The 12,249-nt window shown below is 44.4% G+C and overlaps 2 protein-coding genes across 2 annotated transcripts in view; one reads left to right on the top strand and one right to left on the bottom strand.

The window, feature by feature from the left end:
• The window catches only part of cdk10 (cyclin dependent kinase 10), a 9,549-nt gene extending 6,226 nt beyond the window's left edge, over positions 1–3,323 (top strand). Inside the window, exons 8-13 of the mRNA XM_061077340.1 lie at positions 1,032–1,101; positions 1,299–1,358; positions 1,680–1,803; positions 1,901–2,040; positions 2,174–2,226; positions 2,305–3,323. Coding sequence (XP_060933323.1) covers positions 1,032–1,101; positions 1,299–1,358; positions 1,680–1,803; positions 1,901–2,040; positions 2,174–2,226; positions 2,305–2,399 — 542 coding nt within the window. The 3' untranslated portion in view covers positions 2,400–3,323. The remainder of the gene's footprint in view (positions 1–1,031; positions 1,102–1,298; positions 1,359–1,679; positions 1,804–1,900; positions 2,041–2,173; positions 2,227–2,304) is intronic.
• Positions 3,324–4,589: 1,266 nt separating this feature from the next.
• On the bottom strand, positions 4,590–12,077 carry vps4a (vacuolar protein sorting 4 homolog A). Its single transcript, XM_061076401.1, is given in 12 exon segments — positions 4,590–4,691; positions 5,322–5,462; positions 5,540–5,615; positions 6,518–6,598; positions 6,758–6,904; positions 8,059–8,097; positions 8,099–8,204; positions 8,589–8,708; positions 9,988–10,046; positions 10,119–10,257; positions 11,488–11,599; positions 12,048–12,077. Coding segments are annotated over 12 exon segments (1,143 nt in total). The 5' UTR covers positions 12,069–12,077.
• Positions 12,078–12,249: the final 172 nt, after the last annotated feature.

The following is a 12,249-nucleotide window of genomic DNA, read 5'->3' as shown; positions in this document are numbered from 1 at the left end:
GAAATGGCTCTAAAACATAAAAGATAATAAACAACAATCATGAAAAGAAACAAACAAAGAGACTAAATACCAACTTAAACGTCATCAAACTTACATCTAACATAAAACTACTGAATCTTTCCTAAAGGGGCCATCTCCCCTCCCGCCCCCCCCCCTACACTCATTATAGATGCCATATTTGCCAAAGCACTTCACTTAGTTTTTGCAAACCTCAGATGCACGTGGAATATCTCGCTAGCAGCATGAAGCAAATGAAGCAGTGGAGATGCGATGTGGTCGGCTGCACAGATCCGTTTGGGCTCCAATCGCCGAGAAAAACTTCCACAAAGTTACTTGATAGTTATTAAAAGTTTCAAATCACGACCATGCGCCCACGTGACACGCATTATATTTCAGTCTGAGGTAGATGAAGGCACACGAGCTACCGGCAGCGGACACACGAGCCGCGGAGCTCAGGACGGACAGCAACGTCCGGGGCCGTGCCGGTGGGGGGGGCGTTTGATTCCCCTGACCCGAACCTCCCACCGGGTCCCACAGGGGAAGAGCCTGGCTGTTCCATTTCTTTAAAAACCTCCGTGTTCCGCTGCAGATCTGAGTCAGATAACATTTTACTTTACAGATGGAGCTTTACTCATGTAGCAATTATATCTTAATGGAGTTCCCGTAACTTGCATTTACATAAACACTTTTCACAAACAGTAACCTACATAAACACACTGTATTTGTTACTCGTGCACACACTATTTACGTACTCCAGTCACTAGCATCGCGATGATCTCGACACCGACAACAAGACCGTATGACTCATTGGCTCATTAGCATTTAAAGGAACAGGCACCCTGAGGAGGGCCGTTTTAGACAGGGTAAAAACGATGCTGTTTTAAATGAACCTTCCATGCGTTTGCTGCTTTCCTGTTTTCTGTCATTGTGGGTTTTAAATCTTCGAACACATAAGTCGATAATGAAAGTTCACCAGTAGGTTGTTGGTGCTTTTTTTTACGGAATTTGTGTTTCCTTCCTCCTCTGTGCAGCTGACTTTGGGCTGGCGAGGATGTACGGTATCCCACAGCAGCCCATGACCCCCCGAGTGGTCACCCTGTGGTGAGTGTCCATCTGAACCAGTAAACCGTCGATGTCCCTTTAGCCTCAATACCAACCCTCACTAATGCTCTGATCTGTCTGTGCAGCCTCGTCCCTCTAATCCCTCTCAGTAATCTGCACCTGGATTAGATCCATTACCTCCGACTGGTCGGCTCTTTGTCACGATATGTTCTCCTTCCTCCGTCATGTATCTGCAGGTACAGAAGCCCAGAGCTCCTCCTAGGGACCAAGAGCCAAACTACAGCTCTAGACATGTGGTAGGTGTCTAGTGGTAACAAACATACACACAAACATACATACACACAAACATACACACACACAAACATACACACACACAAACATACATATATACACACATGCATGTTTTTACGCATTTTTAACGTAAGGGACCAGCTGCCAGGGGGAAAAAAGCTTTTAAGGGAAAAGTAAAATGTATAATCTGCATCTGTTGATTATTGAAAACGATGTTCTCTCTGTGAGAGTGAACTGTTGATATGACGATGAGCCTGTGTGTGATGTGTGTGATGTGTGTGTGTGATGTGTGTGTGTGTGTGATGTGTGTGTGATGTGTGTGTCAGGGCGGTGGGCTGCATCCTGGCTGAGCTGCTGGCTCACAAGCCTCTGCTGCCTGGAACCTCTGAGATCCAGCAGGTGGACCTGGTCGTCCAGCTGCTGGGGACGCCCAACGAGAACATCTGGCCGGTGAGAATCCAGCTGTGAACACGTACCTCTCTCTGTCTGTTATGTTTGATGGTGATAGAGGTGTGTGTGTGTGTCTGTGTGTGTGTGTGTGTGTCAGGGTTTCTCTCAGCTGCCCCTCGTGGGTCAGTACAGTCTGAGGAAGCAGCCGTACAACAACCTGAAGAATAAGTTCACCTGGTTGTCTGAGGCGGGACACAGACTGCTCAACCTGCTGTTCATGTACAACCCACAGCGCAGGTACACACACACACACACACACACACACAAACACACACACACACTTCACTGGATCACATCTCTACAACACAACAGATTCAAACACCTTCGTTAAACTCTGTGTCTGATTCTTTCTGTTTTGTTCCTGCTGCAGAGCGACGGCCAAAGACAGTCTGGAGAGTTCCTACTTCAAAGAGAAGCCTCTGCGTGAGTCCAGATGTTTCTCTGGGTCAGTTTGTCGTCCCCCCCCCCCAGCTGCTGGTTAACGGGTGTTTCTCTCCGCAGCCTGTGAACCGGAGCTGATGCCGACCTTCCCGCATCATCGCAACAAACGAGCTGCTCCTCGAGCAGAGAGCCACAGCAAGCGCAGCAAAGTGTGAAGAGGATGAAGAGGATGATGATGATGATGAAGATGACGTAGTTCCTCCGTCCACACGGGTGAACCTGGATCTGCTCCTCAGGACGCTTCAGTGGATTGAGGACGATTCAGATTCAAAACGTTCACACAGATCAGAGCAGGACTGAAGAGTTCAGTAGAACCGTGAACTGCTTATCAGAACAATATAAATATCTTCAATGCTTCTGGATTAGTTCTTAAATCCATATCGCTGCCAATGTCTGTGCTTGGAGGAGCTGTAGTAAGGGGCAGAGCGGTCGTCTTCTAGCTCGGCAGTTCGATCCCCAGTCTGACCCATCTGGTGCCAAAGTGTCCTTGGGCAAGATGCTGAACCCTGACTGCTAACAGATGCACGGCGTGAATGTGTGTGTGAATGGCAAACTGCAAAGTGCTTTGAGTCATCAAGACTAGAAAAGATCTTTATTAATAGAAACCATTTATTCTGTTTGAGGAGGATGTGTTCAGGGACATCGTGGAGCTGTAGGACATCTGAGTTCTATCAGTTCACCTGGTTCTGTCCAACAAGGCCCTGTTCACACCTGGAATCAACATCTGTCCTGTGTGATCCGAACACAGTGGGCAGCGCTGAGTTCAGGTGTGATGGACCCAAGACGTGTTGAGGACACATCTGCTGATGTAAAATACTTTTACTTCATTTCTGCATAGTGACAGGAAGTTAAGCATCTTTGTTTACAGTCTTTGTTTCTATGGTGTTGAACTTTTCCTAAAACTGTAATTTACTGTAAATAATCTGTGGCCTCGTCCGTAGAAATCAGAGCATGTGACACTGATCATGTGACACTGATCATGTGACACTGATCATGTGACACTGATCATGTGACACTGATCATGTGACTGTTAGAGCCGCTAAACGTGTTCAAACCATAAACATGAGAAAAATGTCAAACCAGCAACTCTGTTTTTTTTCTCCATTTGAAATGTCAGTTTTTATTAATTCAGGGTAAGTTGGTTGTCTTGGTTACATGGAGGCAGAAGACGTCCCTGTACAGGAAGGTTGAGAACTGAACCTCCACAAACACACAAACACACAAGTGCGCGTGCGTGAACCTCCCAAAACAACAAGCAGACTTTCAGTCTAGCTCCATGAAACAAGTGTAAACAAACTGAATCTATGAGTCGAGTCACAAGTGGAATAAATAATGTTTAACGTCCGTCAGAACCAAGACTGAAGCGTCAATGCAGCAAAAGAAGAGGGCTCATGTTCACACAAAGAGGATTCTGGGAAACGGAGTTCATCTGAGCGGTAAACTCCATCCTTGACACTGGAAATAAAAAAGAATCTCAGCTCTTGGTCTATTTAACAGCTGTTCTGGAGCTTTCTACTGAAGACTCCTGAGAACTTTAACTTTTAACTCCGATCATTTTGGAGGAGATTCGAGGATTCAGGATCTAGTTTTTCCATTTTCTTCAACATTACAAGATTTGGCTCTTTTCTCAGTTTGTTAAGAACACTTTAAATAATAATGTTAAATATAATCTACAATTCCAAATCTGCTGCTGATGAAGAGGCAGTGATTTGATGTAGAGGACAGCTGCTGAATGGACACAGACGTGAGACATTCATCTCAAGAGAAACTACAGGATTCGTTTTCAAGTTTTCTGGATTGAGGGAAAACGATGTTAATACTGAACCAAACAGCTCTCGAGCCATCGAGGGACACGGAGGCAGCGACAATCAAGTAATTTAACTCTTCAAATAATAAATTAACAGGTCTCTTCAACATACAGACATTTACATTAAGACACACAATAAAAACATAGATGCATTCACACACTCGCAGGAGAAAACTTATTTTGTTTCTTCTTCAAACGTCGTCGTTCTTCAAAGTGCACGATGGATCAACGTTCAGTCAGAGATCCTCTCACCTGTTTACTGCAGGTTAGAGGGAAAGTTCTTCCGATGCGCTGAAGCAGATTATCAACTCACACCAAGGTTTTCTATTCTTGCTTTTGGTCGACGTCCTCGAGGGATTTAGGTATAAATAAAATAAATAATACGAGACTGATGATCAGAAATAGGAAATACATGATTTCTTTACGTATCTGTTAAATCCATGAGAGGCCGTGGACCGAGCTGAGAGATGAAGATCTACAGGATGGTGCAGCAGTTGGGGGGGGAGGGACTCCAGTGATGTGGGAGGAGCTCTGTCTCTCAGCCCTCCAGCCCAAAGTCGTCTGTGAACTTCTGGACCTTGAACAGGTCTTCAGTGTTGACGGTGGGACGGGTGGTGGACAGAGAGCGCAGCATGTCCGACTGCAGAGGACACAGAGGACACAGAGGACAGAGGACACAGAGGACACAGAGGACAGAGGACACAGAGGACAGAGGACACAGAGGACACAGAGGACAGAGGACACAGAGGACACAGAGGACAGAGGACACAGAGGACACAGAGACGTTCATCAGGTTTTCATCAGAGATCAAACAACACAAACACGTAGAGGAAGTGGGACGGACTTCAAGAAGACGTTAACTCGTCAGTATTGTGAAACACAGATCAGTAGCATAACACTAGTGCTGTCGCAATCTTTTTTATTATAAGGTTGTTGTGAAGAAAGTGAACATAATACATTGAAATGATATTAAACTAAGATACAACAATCATCGTGGTTTTTTAAAAACCCTTATTACAGAGAAACAACTTCATTTGTGGATCTCTCTCCCAGCTTGATGGTGAATCGCAAGGCATTCTGGGTACCCCGCCGTTTAGAGCTGGATGAGAAAACATGGTTTCTGTGACCTGCTGACCTCGGGTACTGAACCTGTTTCACTAAATCACATCATTAAACTAAATGTTGGGTTGACAGACGAGGGCTGTAGTTGAAAATCTGAATTCTTTTAGGCATTTTTTCTTATTGTTAATGAATCTCCTGAACATCTCACCATGCAGACTATGGGCTCCAGCAGCTTGTCACTCTGCACCTCCATCCAGGTCATCTCTATGGCTGCAGGGTCGCCAGGGGAACAAGGGGTCAAGAGGTCGTCCACCATGATCTGGTTGTTGCTACGTGACGGACCTCCAACCTGCAGGAGACACAAGAAGGAAATAAATCACAACATTTACGTAAAATGTACAAAAACACCCACGATGAGGATTTGACCTCTTCTGTTTCTCTCTGGTTTCTGATGACGTCACCTTTTTGAAGTGCGTGAGGGATGTAGATACGCTTCTCAAACCTGACACAGGACAGCACAGACGTTTTAGTCATTATGATAATAATGTGATAATAGATAAAAGTATCCCGATGACCCCTGGAAAACAAGGTGACACGAGGTGTATCATAGTTAGGGTTGCAAAATTCCAGGGAATATTCAAAGTTGGAATCTTTCCATGGGAATTAACAGGAATTAACGGGAATAAACTGGAAATGTTGTGGGTAATTTATACTAACTGTATTTACCTTGTCATATACAGACATAAATATAAACATTTTGTTGTGTCATAGTCTGATTTGAGCCCTGAGGAAACTTTGGGCACTTGACTATATGCTTCTGCATCGTTGTGTCATTCTTAACATAGGTCTTTGCACAGTATTTGCAAATGTACACAGCCTTTCCTTCTACATTGGATGGGGTGAAATGTCTCCACACATGAGAGAGTGCACGTGGCATTGTTCTGTAGAATAAGATGAGAAAAAAGTTTGTAAAAAAACACTAATGCAATGCCAGAGATATAAATAGTTAGCCAAACAATTGGAATCGTCTGTAAACATATTTTACAATTGATGGATAAATGAATGGAAATAGTCTAGATGAACAGATGAACAATCCTCAATCAGCATGCTAATATATTTTCCCAGTAATATCATGGAAACTTACCTGACTAGTCCTTCACTCTACAGCAGGCCTCAGTAGCCCTGCTGTAGAGTGAAGCATGCTGGGAGTTATCTGTGCATGTGATGGAAGAATGAACAGTGGAGGGTTGAAACTCAACGTTCCATACATCTTTAAAATAGAGTTTTTTCAAAATTCCCGAAATTCCAGAGCTTAATATTCCCGTGGAAAGTTTCCGGAAAGCTTCCTGAAATTTAACGGAAACTTTCCGCCCCTTTGCAACCCTAATCATAGTGACCTCTGACCTTCTGCGAATGGCAGCGTCTAGGACCCAGGGGATGTTGGTGGCTCCCAACACCAAGATGCCGTCGTTGTTGTTTCCCACCCTAACCCTAACCCTACAGAACCAGAGAGCTTCGGTCAACAGGAGGAAACTCCTGCTTCACAGGTTTCTGTATCACAGCGTTTTGATTCAGATATATTGTACTGTTTGATTCTGTATATTCTTCACTGTACGTCAGTCTGATGGTCTGATCACCATGAGCTCACCCTGCATCTGCACCAGGAACTCGGTCTTGATGCGGCGGGCGGCCTCGCTCTCGTTCCTGGAGCCGCACAGCGAGTCCACCTCGTCGATGAAGATGATGGAGGGTTTGTGTTGGCGAGCCAAGTCAAACAGGTTCTTCACCAGCCTGCGAGACAGAGAGGACAGAGTGAGACGGAGGGACAGGAGACAACAGTCCACAGGGATGAAGAGTCAAACTAAACCTAGAGCAGATTCACATCGTGCTGCTGTTGATCAGAGAGTAACAATGAAACGCTCGTCTTGAAGAAGCCACAGCAGAGAGTGACCTGCTGAGATCAAACTCTACAGAACTCTGCCAGCCGTCCTCTCCACTTCTACAAGACCCCGAAGCTTCCTCTGCTTTCGTGAAACACTCCTGGGACGTAGCGTCCAGTAGGCGGCGGTAGAGGCTTCATTAAGGTTGCAAAGGGGTGGAAAGTTTCCAGTAAATTTCCGGAAACTTTCCGGAAACTTTCCAAGGGAATATTAAGCTCAGGAATTATGGGAATTTTGAAAAGAAAAAAAAACTATGCAAATGAAACGCTGAGCAATAAAAACATCATTCAAAACTCTATTTTAAAGATGTATGGAACGTTGAGTTTCAACCCTCCACTGTGCATTCTTCCATCACATGCACAGATAACTCCCAGCATGCTTCACTCTACAGCAGGGCTATTGAGGCCTGCTGTAGAGTGAAGGACTAGTCAGGTAAGTTTCCATGATATTACTGGGGAAATATATTAGCATGCTGATTGAGGATTGTTCATCTGTTCATCTAGCCTATTTCCATACGTTTATCCATCAATTGTAAAATATGTTTACAGATGATTCCAATTGTTTGTCTAACTATTTATATCTCTGGCATTGCATTAATGTGTTTTTACAAACTTTTTTCTCATCTTATTCTACAGAACAATGCCACGTGCACTCTCTCATGTGTGGAGACATTTCACCTCATCCAATGTAGAAGGAAAGGCTGTGTACATTTGCAAATACTGTGCAAAGACCTATGTTAAGAATGACACAACGATGCAGAAGCATATAGTCAAGTGCCCAAAGTTTCCTCAGGGCTCAAATCAGCCTATGACACAACAAAATGTTTATATTTATGTCTGTATATGACAAGGTAAATACAGTTAGCATAAATTACCCACAACATTTCCAGTTTATTCCCGTTAATTCCCATGGAAAGTTTCCAACTTTGAATATTCCCAGAATTTTGCAACCCTAGGCTTCATCAATCAAAGGAACCCACACAGAGCACATGAGGAGACCACCTACTTCTCACTCTCTCCCAGCCATTTGGACATGAGGTCTGAAGAAGAAGGTGGAGTTGTTGGCCTCTGGGGCCACGGCCTTGGCCAGGAAGGACTTCCCGGTCCCCGGGGGTCCGAACAGCAGGATGCCCCTCCATGGAGTCCGCTTGCCTGGGGACAGACACACCCACAAGAGAGAAACTGTTTAAACTTCTTAAGTAATTAGGAAAGTTTTATTAGGAGCGATCCAATAATCTAGAAAATGGAAGAAAAGTGAAAAATTGCGATCAAAAATAAAAATAATTTAAGCAACAAAGGAAAGTAGGTAATTCTGAAATCTAAAATCAGAGACTGTCATTTCTGAACTCTCTGTCACATTTATATAACGGCTGATTTTTTCAGTGTGAAATAACTTTATGGAAACAGCACAGTCGTGGTTGGAAGTAGAGACAACTTTCAAATGTGCCGTGGAACAGTTATAATGTTATTAATCATTAAAAAGGAAAAACCCCAGCTGATCTTTCCAAGTGAGCACAGGAGTTGAGATGATCCGACCTGTGAAGAGATGCGGGAACTTGATGGGCAGGATGACGGCTTCCTTCAGAGCTTCCTTGGCTCCTCCCAGTCCGGCCACATCGCTCCACCGGACGTTGGGCTTCTCCATCACGATGGCACCTGCACATGATGAAGCTCTCAACAACCTTCAAACACCAAACACCTGACAGGAACTCAGAACCTCTCTGAACCCTAACACAGGGACTACTGATGAAAATAGGTTTTTCCAGGGCAGTGACTCTACATCCAAGTTTGAGATGACCAGATACGTCAGAACACGAGCGCAGATCAGAGGGGTTTGGAACTCGGACTGAAATAGTTCTAAGTTAAAGTCGGGGCCGGGCAGAGCAGCTGGATCCAAACAGCTTGGAGACGTCTTCCAGGATCCAAACACGAGGACACAACACATTCAAAAGTTCATTCCTAATTAATATACTATTCACCCCAAGTCAGTTTCTTTTCGATCTGACTCCTGAAGGCATGTACACAAGAGACCAAGAGCACTTGTTACATATATTCTTGATGACTGCTAGGAAAATGGTGACAATAAAATGGTTGAATCCACAGCCACCTACAGTGGAAACAGAAGCTGAGGGAGGTGTATGGAGGCTTTAACTGCTCAATTACAATTTAAGGGACTCTTACCTTTGTTGCATTTGAGAATTACAGCACATTCAAATCATCCCGCCTTCCTCCAATGCCCCACCCCCTCGTTCCCATCCGCGGTGTTTTTTTGAAGAAACTTTATTTACAAGCAGACCTACAACCCAATGCCTCCATGCACGCACGTGAGTTTTTGTTTACCAAAGCAATGGATTCGGTAAGTTATATACATTTACATTCACATGCCTTGATGACGCGGGCCCGAATGCGCCACAAGAAGCAGACGGAAAACCTGCATGTCCATGCAGCAAACAGACAGGTCTGTCGGCCAATAAGGTCCTTCGGTCCGAAGAATTTTATTGGTTGAAGTTTTCACTAAATATTATGAGAGTGAAATAATTGTTTGTTTTTACTCCTGGTGGGTCTGTCTTGCATTTTAGAGTGTCATTACCTTATTAATACCAATTTAACCTTATCCACAAAAAGTGTAAAAATGCAACAAAGGTAAGAGTCCCTTTAAGGTCTGATGTTTTTGTGAGGAGGTGGCTTCCTATTGCAGGATACCTAACTGAGGGGAATCCTGTGGTACCATGGAATGTCTTAACTGTCTATTTATTTATTTACTTATTTATTATTTTTCACTAATCAGTCTGTCATATATAATTTGTGATGTTGCCAAGGAATGTTTGTGTTTCTCTTTAATAAAGTTCTAAAAGCAAGTATTAACAAACACAAACTGATCCCACAGAAAACAACATTATGACTTTCACAGCCACGAGGAATGAGGTCCACTCACCCATGAGTTGCTCCTGCAGCTTCTTCTTCTCAGGGTTTTCTCCCTCGCTGTCACTGTCGCTCCTACGATACAAACACACAGGAATCAGAACCTGAAGACAGCGTTACACAACGAGTCTGAAGACGACCTACTTGCTCTGCGTCTCCTTCACAGGCTTCTTTCCCTGCTTGTCTTTGTTCTTCAGGTCGTCCTTGAGCTTCTCCGCCCGGTCCAGGTCCTGAAGGCACTCGGCTCGGATGCTTTCCTTCGCCTGGTCGCTGTGGGCCTCATCTGAGGATCAAACTCCACACTTGAATAAAACCAACCAATGTTTTTGTTTTTTTTTAACAATATTTTTTATTGAAGTTTCAAGTGCATATCAAACTTTATGCAGAATTTACAAACATTTTCATTTCGATCCCCTGGAGCAGCCACTCATTCACACAGACATAGAAAAAATAAATAAATAAAATGGACAATGACAACAGACGTCAAACTCATGGAGTAAAAAATAATATAAATAAATAAATAAAAATAAAAATAAGAAAAAAAAGGCAGGATCATTTCACAACCTGTTGTTCAGTCTGTGTTTATCTGTTTCATTGGTCAAAAATGACATAAATGATTCCCAAATACAAGCAAACTCCTCCTGTTTACCTTTAACAATGTATTTCAATCTCTCCAGTCCAAGACAAGTCATCAACTCCTTAAACCAACCAAAGTTAGTGTTATAGACATTGTTATGGTTTAGGTATATTGTAGAGTGTTGTTTTATCATTTTGAATTCAGTATGAATTGTGTTATTGCTGGGCCGCTCTGACACAGGATGACAGCACACACATCAGGTGAGGAAGATGATCTGAATCCAACATAAGTGTGTGTGTGTGTTTAATACTGAATCCTCATTTCTCTACTGCAGAGGATCCAAGGTTGAGTTCGGACGGGAGCGAGACGAGAGATGAAGGAAGACAACATCTCTCTTCTGCTTCCAGCACTGAACTCCTGATCATCTCCTGACATCTGGAGGAGCTGGACGTGAGAACCCAAATGTCTCAGCAGGACATCCTCCAGAGGGAGAAGATTCTAACTAACGACAGATGCAAAAACTGAGATAAAGAAAGAAAGAATACAAAAATCTTTGGATGCAAAGGAGGAGCCATACGCATAGAGGACGCTGATGAAGATGTCGACTTCAAAAGAAAAAACAAGACTCCAGCGTTTCTGGTGATCATTGTGGACACTGGTGTGGGTGAGATTTGTGTAGTGTGTGGGTGTGTAGTTGTTGTTGTGGACGTGTGTGACCAGAGATTCTCCTGCTGTGTTACTAATGTGTAAAAGGCAAACTCCAAAGAAAAGTCTGGACCCGATCGTGTGGACATTCTCTGGAATTCACATCTGGAATGTTTCTGGAGAGAGAGACTTGTCCGATAGAGACACACTGCACAGACAGACTAGAGGGGTGTGTCCTCTGTGACATGTGGAGATTATGATTCTCCTGTTTGAAAGGGGGGGGGTGCTCACACTTGATGGCGTGCAGGAAGTACTCCACGGCGTGCTGGTACAGGTGCAGCGCCTCGTCATAGTTCTTGGCCTTGTCTTCTTCTGTGGCTTTGGTCACATGATCGATCGCTTTCTGCAGCAGGGAACCACAGGGGGGGGGGGGGCGGAGACAAGGTGGAGGGTGGGCGGAGCCAAGGTGGAGGGTGGGTGGAGACAGGAAGACAGACAGGAAGGGGGAGGTCACGTGTTAGCGTCAACCAAAACAAAGCACCGGTCACGTGGTCCTGTTGGAGTCGCTGCTTCCACAGACACGTTCGTTAAACTGATGACTCGTCAAATAAAACGTTCCATAACTATTGGTTGTGTTAGCATGTTAGCTGAAGCCACAGCTAACATGCTAACAGGCTGAAACCGTTATAAACATCCTGCAGCAGCATGTGAGCTAACTCACTTCCTACAGTATGACGTCATTGTGTCGTTAGCACGTCCGTGTGATGCTAATGCTGGTTTCATTGAGCTAAACTGCTTTGCTAACAATGCTACAGGTGTAGCATGCTAACACCTAGCCAGCTAGCACGGACCTGCAGTGTGGACGTTGTCATTTCATCTCCCAGTTCTGCGTCCTCCAGATGTGTGTCCTCCAGATGTGTGTCCCCCAGATGTGAGTTCCCCGGATGTGGATGAAGAGACGCTCTCCTAACAGCTCCGTGTTGTTGTCATGACAACACACCGGCTAACGATGCTAGTTAGCTAAAAAGTGACAGCTCTGCGGAAGCTAACTGC

This window comes from Limanda limanda, chromosome 8 (assembly GCF_963576545.1).
Source record: "Limanda limanda chromosome 8, fLimLim1.1, whole genome shotgun sequence".
Classification (NCBI taxonomy): Eukaryota; Metazoa; Chordata; class Actinopteri; order Pleuronectiformes; family Pleuronectidae; genus Limanda; species Limanda limanda.
Note: the sequence above shows the minus strand (reverse complement) of the source record. Positions and strands in the feature narration are given on the sequence as shown.